The 17,424-nt window shown below is 36.3% G+C and overlaps 1 protein-coding gene across 1 annotated transcript; it reads left to right on the forward strand.

Annotated features, from left to right (window-relative positions):
• The first annotated feature begins 4,171 nt into the window (after nucleotides 1-4,171).
• dpy19l1l (dpy-19-like 1, like (H. sapiens)) lies at nucleotides 4,172-14,720 on the forward strand. Its single transcript, XM_016482906.1, has 22 exons — nucleotides 4,172-4,379; nucleotides 5,176-5,200; nucleotides 6,541-6,628; nucleotides 7,755-7,892; nucleotides 8,011-8,131; nucleotides 8,610-8,703; nucleotides 8,862-8,919; nucleotides 9,011-9,102; nucleotides 10,106-10,205; nucleotides 11,078-11,155; nucleotides 11,248-11,334; nucleotides 11,591-11,650; nucleotides 11,730-11,810; nucleotides 11,931-12,032; nucleotides 12,108-12,179; nucleotides 12,393-12,463; nucleotides 13,193-13,217; nucleotides 13,360-13,479; nucleotides 13,601-13,775; nucleotides 13,869-13,968; nucleotides 14,075-14,200; nucleotides 14,280-14,720. Exons 1-22 carry the CDS (start codon nucleotides 4,172-4,174, stop codon nucleotides 14,449-14,451), a joined length of 2,193 nt encoding a protein of 730 aa, XP_016338392.1. The 3' UTR covers nucleotides 14,452-14,720.
• Nucleotides 14,721-17,424: the final 2,704 nt, after the last annotated feature.

The raw sequence follows: 17,424 nt of genomic DNA on the forward strand, positions 1-17,424 counted from the left end.
TGCACTTGATTAATGTCAATCTATAATGTGTAATTAATCCACAATCTAAAATAAAGTACTTATTTAACAAAAATATATATATTAATAATTATAATATATATAATCTATTGTATGACTTTAATTAGATAATAATAATTTTTAATGATTGAATTATTTTAATAAAGTTATTTATATTTTAAATGAGCAATTATTTTTTCTAATAACTATAATAATTACATATGATTATATATTGATAATACATGTAATGTTATATAAATAAAAACAGATATTCTGTTTTAGATAATCTATAATTTATATATACAAGTTATTTTTTTCTTCTTCTATGGAAACCAGTCAAACTGTAAAAGTCATTGCATTTGCCAGGTTCTCATGCATGCTTTCCAGTGAAAGTAAGCATCTTTCTGATCCCAAGGCCTACAAGTAAAAAAGAACAGTGAAAACAAACTGTTCCTCCTTCAGATGCCCTGTTGAGAAGTCTGCTCTGGTCCTCTTGAGATGAAGAGAAACCTCACAAGCCTAATTCTCAGCATGTTCCAAACTAAACAGATTCCTGTTGCTTTAGTTCCATCAGCTCCTTGCCCACTTAAAGAACTCTGTCCAACTTATTGTGGTACCATCAAAAATGTCATAGTAAACACACCTCTTATTATAGGAGCATAAACTTTTCACAGAAAGTATTTGGACACTTAAGCCACACTTAAAATGTATGAATTTTAATGCATTAGAAATAAATCTCGAACCAAATGGCACCTGTAAACCAATGATTCTAGACATTTTCTCAGATCTAAATGTACTTTTGTAAGCCATTTTACAATTACAATAGCTGGACCCAAAATAATTTTAATGGCTGTAGACTCTAAATCTATTGTTTTATTGGTAATTTAAAAACCAACAAACTTCTTATGTGAAATAGCTTGCTATTTTCTTCCAAATAAATGTTTTCTTATGTAATGCAACATTTATACATTTTAAGTGTGCAATTTCTAATTGTCCCAAATTACTTTTTGGTGCAACTGTAGGTTTTATGTATTAAAAAATAAAAATCATTTACATAGTGAACACGTATCTTAAATAAATTACAATAATTTGTGTCATTCCTCTTTTATTTATTATTCATTTAAACCACTAATCGTGTGAATACACTTAGAACTACTTAACAAATGTAAAAAAATATGGTTGAATTTGCGTCGAAATCAACAAGTTAACTATAAAAGCCTATTATATAAATTATAGCCTGCTTTTAAATGTGTGTTTACGGTCATCTGGCTCACAGCTGAACTTGCTGTATCACAGCGACATCAAGCGGTTGCTCTCATCTGAACACACGGCTTCATATAGAGGCAGGTATTCTGATTCCCGAACTAATGACTCTTATGAGCCGGTTCTTTTTAGTGAATTTCAAACGTGCAACGCGACCACTGTAGTCTGATTTCTGAACGAATGACTCGTATGAGCCGGTTCTTTTTAGTGAATCAAACAATATGCAGCGCGACCACTCTGTAGGTCGATTCTCCAACGGATTACTCTTGTGAGCCAGTTCTTTCATGAATGAGTGAATGAATGCGAAATAGCATACTACTTACTATTTCTACAATATCTTTTGTTTAGTATATATAATTTTGTCCTCGTTTTTTAAAGGAGATTTTTGATACAATTGGGCCTGTAGTTCAAGAAATTATTAATAGCAGTTTGAACTGAGGTGTTGTTCCTTTAGATTTGAAACATGCTGTGGTTCAACCTCTGAAAAAAAAAAAAAATCCAACCTGGACGCTATAGTTCTCTCTAATTATAGACCAATCTCTAAACTCCCCTTTTTTTTTTTAAATATTAGAGAACGTTGTCTGTATACAGTTGCAATCTTTCTTAGACATGCACAGAGTTTTAGAAGTATATCAGTCGGGTTTTAAAGGGGTCATATGATGCGATTTCAAGTTTTCCTTTCTCTTCGGAGTGTTACAAGCTGATTGTGCATAGATAATCACGTGACCCTGTTCCCCTTTCAGGCTTGAACTGATGGTAAAACTAATGACATTATTTACTGTCTTTACATTTATTTTGAAAGATGAAGCTCGCGATTATGGTAAGGGGCGTTACATTTCCGACGAGTGCTTGCGGTGTTCGGCCAATCACAATGCACTGGGTCAGCTGGCCAATCAGAGCAGACTGCGCTTGTCGGAAGGCGGGACTTTGTAGAAAACGAAGCGTTTGAGAGAAGCGGGGCATACATGACCTACAATAATGTACAGTATTTTAAAAATAATGTGTTTTTTTAACATGAAAGAATGTCAACATATTCTGTTACACCAAATACACCAAATAATAATTTTTAAAAAAGCATCATATGACCCCTTTAAAGCTCTTCATAGCACAGAAACGGCACTTTTATAGGTTTTTAATGACCTTTTATTGGTCACTGACACCTACTTTCCCGGTTGGAACATGTTGTTGGTATTAAGGGTACTTCTCTGGAGTGGTTCAGGTCCTATCTAACAGACAGGACTTTTTCTGTCCGCCTTGGTGACTTTTTTTCCTCATCAGCACCCCTTCCATTTGGAGTCCCTCAAGGCTCTATTCTTGGCCCAATGCTGTTTTCCCTGTATATGCTCCCATTAGGGTCCATTCTCAGGAAATATAACATTTAGTTTCACTGTTATGCAGATGAAACACAAATTTATCTGCCATTGAAATGGAAACATGCCAGTCCTTTAAAACTTCTGTTTGACTGCCTCAGAGACATTAAATATTGGATGGCCCTAATTTTTTTTTTTACATTTTAATGAGACCAAGACTGAAATTATGATATTTGTTCCAAACTAATAAGGCCTCTAACATTGATCTGGGCCCTTTGCTTCCCCATGTTAAATCCACTATTAAATATCTGGGTGTAATAATGGATATGGATTTTAAACTTGACAAACAGATAAACTCTGTAGTAAAGTCAAGTTTTTATCAGTCAAGGCTTTTATCTAAAGTTAAGGCTTTTTTGTCTTTTAATGATTTTGAAATGTTTTTATTTAATGTCGTTTAGACTATTGTAATGCCCTCTATGTTGGTCTCAACCAGGCCTCTCTCTCACATTGCAGTTAGTGCAGAATGCTGTAGCTTGACTTTTAACTCAAACGCGTAAATGGGAACATATTTCCCCCATATTGGCTTCCTTGGCTTCTGCTCCGTTTAAGAATGGATTTTAAGGTTTTAGTGCTTGCTTATAAATCCTGAAATGACCTAGCCCCAACCTGCCTTTCTGATCTCATACAACTGCACGTTCCATCCAGGTCTTTGAGGTCTGCTGACCTTATGCTGCTGGCCGTCCCTAGAGTAAGACTGAAGCACAGGGGAGATCGTGCCTTTGCAGTAGCTGCCCCTAAACTCTGGAATTCATTACCATTGTCTGTGAGGATGGCCCCAACTTTGCCTGCTTTTAAAACTAGTCTTAAAACACATTTTTATTCTTTGGCATTTAATTCAGTTTGAGAGCTGTGGTTTTTCTCTTTGCTGTTTTTTTTTTTTTCTGATCTGTAATGTACAATACTATGTACAGTAACAGTACCTTATTATTTTTGTTTGTTTTATGACCCTTTATGTACAGCACTTTGGTCAACTACTGTTGTTTTTAAATATGCTCTAGAAATAAATTAAACTTGAAACTTAGTATTTATTAGTAAGGGCCAATTATTGGATTACTCTTATGCAGCCTATAAAAAGGCTTTAAACTCTATGTGAACATACTTTGGGCAAACGATATTATTATTTGGCAAAAGACTGCTGAACACATAAAATGACAGTAATTTCATTTCTTCATTTCTTTATATAGTTCTCAAAAAATAGCCTACTAACAGATTCGTTAATGGAAGCGTTAAGGAACCGTAATTAATCATTAAATTCCTTACGATTCCCTATATATAATATACCAGTTTATGTATGTGCAAATTCTCTACCACGGTTACCACAGGTTATTGAAACACGTTGTCATGGTTACTCGACCAGCTGACAGTTGAGCGCCGCGTCCAGACGGGGGCGATGGCCGCTTCATTCAACAGATCAGTGAAGTCCCACAACACTGAAACTGTACAAGACCACAGATGTGAGGTGTCCGGAAGAGTCAAACGACTGGTTTTATCGCTTATCTACGCTCCTGTCGTTCACCCGTTACAGATAGAAATATGAAAACATGGTAGTTAAAACCAGAAAACCAAATGCCAAGGACCAGAGCAGCGAGAAGGATAGGAGTCAGTCAGTGTCGGGGAAAAGCAAGCGTGCAAAAGATGGGAAGGGCTCGGCTTTTCAGAGTAAAAACGGAGTTTTTGCGGGGTTCATTAAAAACAAATTAAGTTTGAGCCCGTCCGCTTTTGCAAGAGGAATATCAGTCTTGGTCCTCGGTAAGGCTTTGTTTCTTAGCCGCTAGTTAGCTAACGGTGATTCAGATTAGCATCTACGTTAGCATGTTCTCAGTATCAGAAAAAGAAAAAAAAATGTTCTCGGTGTCAGTATTGTAGCAACCAACAATGTGTAGAACTCATTTCGATTTTATTCTTAAACAACTCCAAATGACCAGTTTAAACTTTAGGTTATTGGTGAATGCTCACATGTTAACTCTAGTTAGCAACCAATCAAATTTCCAGTGGTGGACGGTAACGGAGTAGCTTTACTTCGTTACTGTACTTAAGTACATTTTTCAAGTATCTGTACTTTACGGGAGTAGTTTTATTTTGAGTAACTTTTACTTTTACTTCACTACATTCCAAAGCATAAGATCGTACTTTTTACTTCACTACAGAGTACTTTTGTACTTTCACTCGAGTAAAATTGAAAAAGGAGTACTTTTACTTTTACTGGAGTAATATTTTATTATACGTATCTGTACTTTTACTCAAGTACTTGATTTGTGTACTTCGTCCACCACTGCAAATTTCATTAATTAAACTTCAGTTATTAACCAATGATGACCACACATGAACACATTTTGTTTATCAGTAGATGTAAAATACCCTCAGTTTTAACACGGACATTAATTGATTAAAATAATTTATCAGAACTATTAATTTGTTTTAAAGTAGGCAACTTCTACCACATCATCTAATAGAGACTCATTCTAGTTGGTCAGAGTCCTGCAGTGTGGCCACGTAGCGATCAGGCTTTGGACAGTCACCTAACCTGATGTGTTTATTTCCACAGCTCTTATTGTGGGATTTTTACACTGGTAAGTAGCTTTAGAACTTTAACGGGATAGTTCACCCAAAAATGAAAATTAGCCCATGATTTACTCACCCTCAGGGCACCCTAGGCATATCTGACATTCCTCTTTCAGACGAACACAATCGCAGTTATATTTGAAGTTGTCCTGGCTCTTCCATGCTGTATAATGGCAGTGAATGGTGCCCCTGTTTTTGAAGCCTGAAAAACTGCATCCATCCATCATAAAACTACTCCACACGGCTCCGGGTGTAAATAAAGGTCTTCTGAAGCGAAACGATGCGTTAGTGTAAGAAGAATATTGATTTATAAACTTTAATCTCCAGCTCCAAGTTTTGTTTACAGCACATGAAAACCACATGAACTACATCTGTAGTTTGTGCCGCCACTGCTGCAGCCTCCTCCATCTCGCGGAGTTCCTGGTTCAAACAAATATGGCTGGGCAAAAAATTTATTCTCCTCTTGCCTTATATCGAAATCCTCCGACATTTTCAACTCAGAATTAGGGCTAAATCGCATATGCATCTCGTCAGTAAAGCCAGTTCTGTGATTAGTAGTAAATCTCCATCACATGCGTTCAGATGGAGTGGCATGTAATACACAGAACCGTAGTTCACGGACAAGCTACGCAATATCGTGTTCATAATCGAAGGCGATTCATCTGCGGCTCTGTGTATTAAATGCCGCTCCATCTGAAAGCACGTGATGGAGATTTACTACTAGTCACAGAACCAGCTTTACTGACGAGATGCGCATGATAATGGCATGCGATTTATCGTGCAGCCCTACTCAGAATCTTTGTTTTGTAGTACTAATTTGTGACAGGTGTTTTGTTTTGCTTTCTCATCTGTGCTACCGCGTTCGTCACTCTCTCCCGGGAGCTTAGGTTGCGCCTTCCGCTACGCCTACGTCATCTTGAATGCCTTGTCTTGAATGCACCTGCTTGAGCAACCGGAAGCTGGGCATTACAGTTTATAAATTTCTAAAAATCAATATTTTTGTCAATTTGTCAAAATCAATATCACTTAAGTGTGCTTCAGAAGGCCTTTATTAACACCCCGGAGCCGTGTGGAGTAGTTTTATGATGGATGGATGCCGTTTTTCAGGCTTCAAAAACAGGGGCACCATTCACTGCCATTATACAGCTTGGAAGAGCCAGGAGGACTATTTTAAATATAACTGCGATTGTGTTCGTCTGAAAGAGGAATGTCAGATACGCCTAGAATGCCCTGAGGGTGAGTAAATCATGGGCTTATTTTAATTTTGGGGTGAACTATCCCATTAAATTCTGAACATAGAGTATTTCCTCTTGTTGTGACAAAATAAATGCTGTCCTGTGTTTCTCAGGTATCATCTCTCACATCTATTTGAAAATGACAGACACTTTTCCCACATGTCATCCTTGGAAAAGGAGATGGCCTTTCGAACGGAGATGGTTATTTTTGCCTCTTTTTTTTATTTATTTATTTATTTTTTTTAACATTTCCAATATGATTACTATATAATTTACTAGGGCTGGGTAAAAAAATCTCGATATTAATCGATTCTCATTTTTATGGAACGATATCGATTCTTAAATCCCAAGAATCGATTAGTCTAGCCTGTTTTCAGTAGCAGCGCGAGGTGCACGTGAACTGATAATCTCCACATTAATACCAGTTTCAGCACAAAATAAACATGACTAAGCATCCAAAGGTAAGTTAAAAGAAAAAGTATAACTTTACAAGCCGTATCCTGGCTCATGTAATCGCTCAATCAGTGTTTCAGCCGCTCAAAGACGTCAATATAAAAGCTTATAAACAACAATGTCACGTAACGTCACATTTACCTCAGAAAAACATATTTGGTGACCATAAACTCATTAGTCAGATAGAAAAATAAACTGTAGAGAGGGGCATTTTGCTAAATATATGCACCATATAACATATTCATTATAAATTTGACTGTTCTTCAGTGTTTAATTTATGTTTGAATAAATCCATCAGGTTTTTATGACAGACACCAACCTGTTTATATTTAAAAAAAACGAAATGAAGTAGAAATATTATTATGTAATTGTAACTTATTCTTTTAAAAACTTCATTAAGTGTAATTTTAACAAATCAGTCCATTTTAACCTTCAATATTATAGTAATGTGTTCTACTATGTGTTCAACTGACTCTCATGTATATTTTACAGCATTAGTTGAGAGATTTTTTTTCCTTGAGAAAATTTGGCATGTACTGTCCCTGATATATATCCAAAATAATCGATATTGAATCGAATTGAATTGGTAATCGAATCGAACCGCAAGCTTGTGAATGAGAATCAAATCGAATTGTGAAATTTGTGTCAAAACCCAGCCCTATAATTTACTATAATATACTATGTCTATCCGGATAGGGTTGGGACATTTTTTGCTATTTAGAGGACTGGTTCTGTATTATCCTGAGTTAGCCCTATATATAGCTCTCCTTCACTTTGCAACTCATTTTGTTAAATACATAGCTTGAACTTTAATTGACATCTTGCTAAATTTGGTAATTGTCTCACAGCGGCATATGCTATTTTGTCTTTTTAGGGACTGTATTACTCGTACTTTAAGACCATCATTGAGGCTCCTTCTTTCATGGACGGTCTTTATATGATCATGAACGACCGGCTCACTGAATACCCTCTGGTGATAAACACTCTAAAGAGGTTTAACTTGTACCCTGAGGTGAGATGAGTTCTTTGGCATCTTCTGAATATCAGTGAAATCTTTTTATTCCACAGTATTTGCTTAAAGTCTTGAGCTCTTAAGTTAACCATCTTTTTTGCTCTCTTCTGTACTGCAGGTGGTTTTGGCCAGCTGGTACGAAGCGTACACCAGCACAATGGATTTCTTTGGGATCCCTACTAAGATGTGTTGGACCATCAACAGAGGGGAGGGTCTAGATCCAGTGGAGAGTTGTGAAGGTATTGGACAAGCCAAATGTCAAATAAGTATCCATTGTTTGGCCCACACATCTATTTGTTGTTTAATTTTAGAGCATTTGCAGTACAGTACATTGTAAATAACTGTAGAGCCCCACACATGATATTCAAATGACTCATTTTAGTTAGATTGTGGCCCACAAATTAAGTATTCACGACTTTTTAATTCATTTAATTGTGTTTTTCTTTATAAAAGTCACCTTTAATTTGTCTTGCTGTCTTAGAAAAGTTTCCTTCATTGTTGTAATGAAAATGCATGCTTTAGAAATAGGTCTTGAACCTTTTTTTTGCAACTTTCACTTCTGCTAACACACTCATCATAAGGGAAGATTTATTTTTGTAAAGTGTTATTGAGCTGCAGAAAAAAGTGGAAGCAGAAGGTGCTGTTTTATTCACTATGTGACTGACAGCCAAAAGTTCTTAATTTCACGGATATTTCACTTGAGTGGCTTTTCCACAGGTCTGGGGGATCCCGCATACTTTTATGTCACATCTGTGTTCCTGTTAAATGGGGCAATGATGAGCCTTTTCTTCATCTATGGAACATATCTGAGGTAATGCAGCGTAGATTAAACATCTCAGAGTCATTTAATTGATATGGAAGAAAGTGCATCTTTTGAGTTTAGTTTTGATTGCAAATGAGTTGATCCTGATAGCATGGTTTTAAAAGCTAGATCATAACATGCACACACTTCTTTGGCTATTCTTATAGTGGCAGTCGACTGGGTGGCACTGTTACAGTTCTGTGTTTCTTCTTTAATCATGGAGAGGTAAAGCAGATTGTTTTCTTGAGCATCTCTAGCGAATGTTTTTTTCCCCACTACAGTCTTTCTGTCTCTCTTTTGAACCCTTGAATCCCAGAGTACTCGGGTCATGTGGACACCACCTCTGAGAGAGAGCTTCTCCTACCCCTTCCTAGTTCTGCAGATGCTTCTGCTCACTTACATCCTCCGGTAACTTGCTTTCTTTCCCAAGTTTGGTGTAATCATAGCAATTTCATGTTCGTATTCAACCTTTCATGCTCATGTTCACTCTTTTTGTTCATACTTTGAAATGACTTAAAGGGTTAGTTCACCCAAAAATTAAAATTAGGCTGTGTTTTACTCACCCCCGAGGCATCCTAGGTGTATATGACTTTCTTCTTTCAGACGAATCCAGTCTGAGTTATTTTAAAAATTGTCCTGGCTATTCCAAGCTCTATCATTGCAGTCAGCGGGTGTTGCAGTGCTTCAGTCCAAAAGAAGTGAAATAAAAAGCGCCCATCCATAAAACAAAAGTGTCTCACACAGCTCTGGGGGGTGAACAAAGGCCTCCTGTAGCGAATCGATGCGTTTTTGTAAGAAAAATAACCATATATAAAAAGCAATAATCAATTTAATCTAGCTTGCGCTCACTGTTGTACACTGGAAGCACTGGGCGGATGACGCAAGGAGGTCGGCTTTGCGCATGCGCCGCTCAGAAGTGACGCACGCGGAAGCGCAGGGGAGAGATCAAAACAAAACAAGAAACTTTGCTTCCTTTGCTCCTGTTAACAAACATTGGTTTTCACGAGACTCACCGGCTCATGCACAACGCTGAACTCATACATCATCCTCCCGGAGCTGCTTCTGTGTACAACTGCTGGCGCAAGCTAGATTAAAGTGATTAATACGTTTTGAATATGGATATTTTTCTTACAAAACTGCATCGATTCGCTACAGGAGCCGTGTGAGACATTTTTTTTATGGATGGGCGCTTTTTATTTCCCTCTGGGGTAAGTAAATCAGAGCCTAATTTTCATTTTTGGGTGAACTAACCCTTTAAGATTTTTTAAATATTATGTGGTCACCAGTCATATTTAAGCAATCTTTGTGTATTTAGGCTGCTTATGTGTATATTATTTATGATTATACATTCAAAGTTGGATTATTTCGTACAATTAAAATTAATCTTGTTGGATTTTTTTTATTTTGTAAGGACAAGGAACCCAAGCAAGAACACCATGATGGCTCTGGGAATCTCCAATATTTTCTTCATGCTGCCATGGCAGTTTGCTCAGTTTGTTCTACTTACTCAGGTGAGTGGTGGAAGAGATGACAAGATCATAAGCTTGCTGACCCAAACACTTGTGTTTTATGCTGATATTTGAAGAAAGTATAGAAAGCAGCTGAATGTAGCATTTAGCTTCTGCAACCTTTCATCCTTAAACATCCACTGATAAGAGTTTGACTGAAATACACTAGTTTTCAAAAGTTTGGGATCAGTAAGATTTTTAAAATGTTTTTGAAATAAGTCTCTTACACTCACCAAGGCTGTATTTATTTGATCAAAATTATAGTAAAAACAGTAACTGTGTGAAATATTTTTACAATTTAAAATACCTTTTCTATTTGAATGTGTTTTAAAATGTAATTTATTCCTGTAATGGCAAAGTTGATTTTTCTCAGACTTTCAGCAGAAATTAGAAATCATTCTAAAATGCTGATTTGGATCTCCCATTTCTTGTTAATATGAATGTTGAAAACATTTGTGCTGCTTAATATTTTTGTGGAAACTGATCATTTTTTTCAGGATTCTTTTATGAATAGAAAGTTCAAAATAACAGTTCATTTGAAATAGAAATCTTTTGTTCCATGTTTACTGTTTCTTTTGATCAATTTAATGCATTCTTGCTGAATAAAAGTATTAATTTCTTCTTTCAAAAAAAATCTGACCCCAAACTTTTGAACAGTGTTGATAGTTTCCTAATAGAAATGTAATACAGTTCACCTCCAGAGTCATTTGTAATGATACTTTGCCTGAAGAAAACCTACCGTAGATCAGCCTAACATGACTGCATGTCTCAGGAATATCGTGCAATACACTTTTCAATTTCATCTGTTATGAGAAAATTGTTTTGCAGCAAGATAGCAAAGGATGCTATGACAAGAATGTTTGTGTGTTTTATAGGTGGCATCACTTTTTGCTTCATACATCTTGGGATATCTGAGTCCGGCAAAAATGCAGTCTGTCTTAGTGACACACATGGTAATGTAACATAATCTAGACTTGACTGATGGAGCCACAATATTGCTCATGTTGTCTTTCTGATTCACTGATGAACTGACTGCTCCTCACAGATCTCCTTGGCTGTCTGCTTTCTTCTGATGTTCGGGAACTCGATGCTGCTGACGTCCTTCTACGCCTCTTCACTGGTCTCTATCTGGGTGAGTTGGACAGAGTAAGGGCTCATTTGCTGCTTGCTCAGGAAAGCACACAGGGAGGTATAATCGGTTTCTAGGACACCAGAAGCTGATATGAGGAATGTTGTTTCGTGTAGAAAATGTTGGCACAATAGTGCCATAGTCTGGCCAAATAAGTATCCATGAGTAAGTACAAAGTACATACAAATAGGTGACCTCAAACACAAACATACTGTGAAGAAACATGTCAGCTTTACTGGTTGGTCTGCTTTCATTTCAGGGGGTAATTGCACTCAGGGATCGTTTGGTCGGTATATTCAAACCTGGACTCTTCACATGGGTAAGAGCACCAGTATTGACTAATGCATCAGTAAAATGTGCCTGAATTGACTACCAAAAAACAATTGTGTTTTTGTTAGGTCATGCAGTGCTTTGCATGGGTGGTCTCCACTGTCATTCTGAAGTTCATGCTCTCAGTGATTTTTGGGGCATCAGATGATGTGAGTAAAACGAGAGCAGTGCTGTTTTCTCTTGCTGTGAACATCAGTTAGCTTTAGCTTCAGGGGTCTGTTAAACAGTTCGCAGGGCTTTTGACATTTTCGTTTTGTTTTGAAATATAGGCCCACATCAGCAGTCTGATCAAATCCAAGTTCACAAGCTACAAAGACTTTGACACAATGATGTACACGTGTGCAGCTGAGTTTGACTTCATCGAAACAGAGGTGGGTAATGTGATCTATTTCCTTGCAATCAGTCATCCGTTTCTCCTTTTTTCATTGTACTTGATTTGTTTGCAGACTCTCATCCGGTACATCAAAACCATGCTGCTTCCAGTTAACGTGCTGATTGTGGGTTTTATTGCTGGAAGGGTGAGTTGTTTTCACTTAGATAATGGATGATTTCCCTCTCTTACATTTTGATATGTGCTTTTATCTGTTTGCACCAATATTCTAGGTTTAAAGTTTTCTGTCAGTTTGGTGTTTATCAGTTGGTTTAGAGTTTAGCCTTTTCTCATAAGCGTAAGGAAATATACATACTAAAGTTCCCTCCATATGCTTCCTCCTTTTGCTTCCTGAGTACAGACTATACAGGACATGATTGGGTTCCTCAGAAATGAGAAGACAGAAAAGTCAGAGGATGATGAAATGGAGCAGTAAGTATTCTATATATCTTCAGCACTTCATTGGCATGCTTGATTTGAACAATGAACAGAAAATATGTGAAAAAAATGTTACATAAAAGGGAAAAAAATTACACAGTAAAATAAAAAAATTTGTAAAATAGATTTATTCAGTTTTATTCTATCTTTATAGAAGAAAATTGTTTTTAAAGATAACACTACCATTTTTAAGAAGTCTCTTATGCTCACCAAGGCTGAATTTATTTGATCAAATTACAGAAATAATGTGAAATATTATTAGTTTAATATAACGGTTTTCTTTTTTAAATCGATTTTTAAATCTAACCTATTGTGATGGTAAAGCTTAATTTTCAGCAGCCATTACTACAGTCTTCACTGTCACATGATCCTTCAGAAATAATTTTATTATGCTGATTTGCTGCTCACAAAACATTTCTTATCAAATTTATTATCAACAGTTGTACTGCTTAATATTTTTTGGAAACCATGGTAGATTTTTTTAGGATTCTTTGATGAATAGAAAGTTTGAAAGAACATAATTTGTTTGAAATATAATCTTTTGTAACTTTATACGTGTCTTAACTGTCATTTTTATGCAATTTACTGTATGTCCTTGCAAAATTATTCATTATTATTATTTTTTTTACTTTTCTTTCTTTCCCCTAACTTTTAAACAGTAGAATATATTTACATTTCTTTGGATAATATAAATAATTTAAACTTTGCTCTTCCATTTTTCAGGACCCAGATGTTGGCAAAGGGAGTGGTAAGATGCTTTAGTTTTGTTATGTATAGCTTTTTATGATTCACGCTTTTTGTTTTGATTGATATATATAAAGAAATGCATGTGACCCATGGCGTACAAGTTGATATCCAGAGGCTGTGTTTATCTTGTGATGTGTGTCTAGCTGGTTTATCACAGTCTGCAGCTGGTGGCGTTTGCAGTGCTGGCTGTGCTCATCATGAGACTGAAGCTCTTCCTCACTCCTCACATGTGCATCATGTCCTGTTTGATCTGCTCCAGACAGGTGACTGACCATTCACGCTCTATCGTTCACCCCTAAATCTCCATATTACAAGGAAGCTGATTTGAGCAAGAGCTTTTAAATGAAAAATGTGGTGTGACTAATGTTTTGATTTCATCTGCAGCTGTTCGGCTGGGTAGGAGAGAAGTTTAAACTCCAGTTGACAGTCGTGGGAATATTGTCCATCATGGCAGTCCAAGGAGTCGCCAACCTGCAGAGTCAATGGGACATCATAGGAGAATTCAGTAACTTCCCTCAGGAAGAGCTCCTGGAGTGGATCAAGGACAACACAAGGCCTAGTGAGAAGCTTTTGCTGTTCAACTGCACAAAATGAAACATCTCACTTCATGTGACCAGTGTCTGACTGCTGCATCCATGCAATATTCCTGTAGATGCTGTGTTTGCTGGTGCAATGCCCACTATGGCGAGTGTGAAACTGTCCACAGGAAGAGCCATAGTGAACCACCCGCACTATGAAGACGCAGGATTGAGGTAGACACGATTTAACATACATTTTGTAGGTACTTATCCTAATATTTAATCCTTTAATAATGTTCTGTTATTGTAAAGAGTTTGATTTCATTGTGTCCTTATTCAGAGAAAGAACAAAGATGATATATGCCATGTACAGCCGAAAGCCAGCTGAGGTAGTGAAGCGAAACTTATTAATGCTGCAGGTGGACTATTTCATCTTAGAGGACTTGTGGTGCACCAGACGCTCCAAGTAAGTGCCGCATACTTTGAATTAATACCGCTGTATGATAATTTCTTTTATGTCACATGTGTTTCTTCTTCATCTCCAGGCCCGGTTGCAGCATGCCTGAGATCTGGGATGTGGAGGATGCCCAGAATGCAGGAAAAGTGCCACTTTGCACTGTCATGTGGCGGGATTCACGTCCTCACTTCTCCACTATCTTTCACAACAACATTTACAAAGTCCTTCGAGTTCCCAAAACAGTGAGAGATATGAGATAACAGCCGTTTTTCCATCGCCTTACTGTTTTCCTGTCTTTGACGTGTGTGTGTGTGTGTATGTACACAGCAATGATTATTTTTTGTGAAGGTCAGATGTGTTTTTCTTGAGCCCTGCTTCTGCCACTTTGGTGTCCGTTTTGTTTTGATAAGCTGTACGAGATGTTTAAACCGCAGTGAGAGTCAATCAGTATTGAATCACCCCTTTTCACTTAAAGGAATAGTTCACCTAAAAATGAAATTTGCTGAAAATTTACTTACCTTCAGGTCATCCTAAGATGTAGATGAGTTTGTTTCTTCATCAGAACAGATTTTGTCCAAACGCATGCTCATTCTGACGGCACCCATTCACTCACTGCAGAGGATCCATTGGTGAGCAAGTGATGTAATGCTAAATTTCTCTGAATCTGTTCTGATGAAGAAAAACTCAACTTCATCTTTGTTGGCCTAAGGGTGAATCAATTTTCAGCAAATTTCCATTTTTTATGTACTATTCCTTTAACCGTCTGCTCTCATGCTTGTTGAAATGTCTTTTATTAGGATGACTGTGATTTTTGCCATCGATGGTGCTGCTGTTTGCCGGTTGAGTTTGGTCCAGACAATTGTTTACTTAAATCATTTAATTTTTTTTGTTGCAAAAAATATTTTATTCAATCTATTTTAAACCTGTGAAGTATTGTAAAACACTTTTCGTGTATAGTTTTAACATTTGCATTTATTTTGGGCAGATGCTCTTACCAAAGTGACCTACAAAAAAGTTATATATATATATACACGTATATAGTTTGAGGGATGATTATGGTAGTCTATTGTCTTATTTTTTTTTAATCTGCAAACTCAATTTAATTAGTCAATGGTTGTAGATAAACTGCTTGTTACTCTTTTTGTGTGTGGAAAACATGATCAGTGTTATGTATTAGAGAATCTTAAAGTATTGTTTTTTTCTGTTTTATCCTTTAAATGTCTTGCTCAGTTGTATTTGAATTTGGATCATGTCTGTTTCTGTACTGAGGTTTACCAGTGCTAGCAAGTCTAGTTTCAAAATAGAAACAGAAAAGTTTTTGCCCCAGTTCCTTACCTGACGTCATGTAATAATAATAGTCCAAGCTGAAGGACTGTAATCACTGCCAAAGTATTATTAAAGATATCAATTTGTACTATGTGTTCTGTTGTAATTTAGAAATGTCCTTTACATTTCATTTTGCATGCATGATAAAGAACTTAACTTTCATTTTGTTTATCACAGAACATTTATTTCACCAATTAAATGTTATTTAAATCATTAATTAGATCTTTTTGTTTTTGAGTATAATGTTGATGTTAATATTAATGCACTGTACGTTTTCATCAAATGAACTGGACAACGTGGTCCGACTATTTTGCTGGTGAAGAAGTCTGTTCTTTTTTGTTTGTAAATTGCTAATAAGAATATAGCTCATTTAAATTTTCTTTGAATCGTCCCCATTCACGCTCAAAAAAAGATTATTTGGCTAGTGTTAAAGTGTGCCTTAAAAGTTTCTTGAAAAATGATGACTGAAACAAACACTTTAAAGCTACACGTAACATCTGGCCCTCTAGCGGTTAAAAAAAATCAAACTGCACGCGTCTTGCGACAGATGAGTGCTGCGGTGCGGTTGCGCTTCTGCTCTTAGCTCGTGTATGTGGTTCAACTTCGAGGCACCGGTGAACGCATGGATACAGATAATGAGTGTACGTCTTATAAGAGCAGGTTTAAAACAACAAAAGAACAAGCGGGGTTTTATTTTTAATGTTGCCGTTTTTAATGATCTATGGTCGATTTTTCTCGTTCGTTGTGACGGTTTCAGATTACTAGCAGTGTTGCTACGTTTCTGTTTACGGACATGACGCATGCATGCAATTTCCCGCGAAATCCGCCCCGACAGCTCTAAAAATAAATCTAATTATTATTTATAGGTTATGAAAGTGTATGTGGGTAACACAGTTTGGAAGACTACAATAATATCCCACACAATAAAAACCAACACAAACGGTATCAGACACATTAACTTTTTTTTTCTTCCTTTAATAAACAACTTCAACATTACAAAAGACAGCTCTCTCCCCTGTGTGTATATATTGTACAAATTCAACATTTTGTATTTAATGTCCTACATTTTTTTAAATATTGATTTGGCCAGTTCAAACGGGAAACATCTGTCTGAACTGGGCAGAATTCTGTAAAAGTACACGTTTAATACATTGTGCAGACAGAAGCTCAGAACACCACGGCAGCAATACTTGTTCAGAGTCTTACTGTGAGGCTAAAGGAAGATACTATCTGCATATGACTGAAAACCTTCTTCAAGATATTCAATTTTATTCCCACCCACAGACTCCAGCATTTATTGATCATATTTAACAAGCAATTTGCGGCAAGAATAAGTGTACAGAATGAACCTACTGAATTACAAATCAAAGAGTGCTTTCACATACAGTATAGCAGTCAGAGGTATTTCATTTTCACTGTGGGATCTATGAAGTGTTGTGTGAGTATGAGGACAGTAAGCTTGTGTACCACTGCATGCATATCACAAATCAAATGAGCTATACAGACTTAAAAACAAAAACAAAAAAAAGCTGATTTTTTTTGCCCTTGCAATTCAGTTTACAACTCACAATTCTTTTTTTCCCCCCTCAAAATTGTAAAATAAAAAGTCACAATTACCTTTTTTTTTTTTTTTAAATCCCAATATGGAAATAAGCTTCCACACAGTATAAACCAGCTCAAAACAAGTATAATATATATATATATATAAATTGACAATTGCTCTGTTGGAGTATTATAAAAATTGCAAAAAAAGGTCAACATCTGTAGCCTTTAAAATGTTTTTGGCATGAACAAAACGGCATAAAAAGACAACTTTTTTGTCCAGTGTAAAATTAAAAGACATTTCTCATAAAATGAGAAGTAAAAAAGAGGACATGTGATTTTTTTTAAAACATAAAAAAAAATGA

Source organism: Sinocyclocheilus anshuiensis, unplaced genomic scaffold, assembly GCF_001515605.1.
Source record: "Sinocyclocheilus anshuiensis isolate Anshui unplaced genomic scaffold, SAMN03320099.WGS_v1.1 scaffold389, whole genome shotgun sequence".
NCBI lineage: Eukaryota > Metazoa > Chordata > Actinopteri > Cypriniformes > Cyprinidae > Sinocyclocheilus > Sinocyclocheilus anshuiensis.

Bases quoted from the DNA above. Each gene is read 5' to 3' on its own strand.
- dpy19l1l (XM_016482906.1), top strand. From the start codon at position 4,172: ATGGTAGTTAAAACCAGAAAACCAAATGCCAAGGACCAGAGCAGCGAG. The intron at 12,464-13,192 runs GTAAGTATTCTA...TCCATTTTTCAG, and splicing joins GAGGATGATGAAATGGAGCA to GACCCAGATGTTGGCAAAGG. The intron at 13,218-13,359 runs GTAAGATGCTTT...ATGTGTGTCTAG, and splicing joins AGATGTTGGCAAAGGGAGTG to CTGGTTTATCACAGTCTGCA.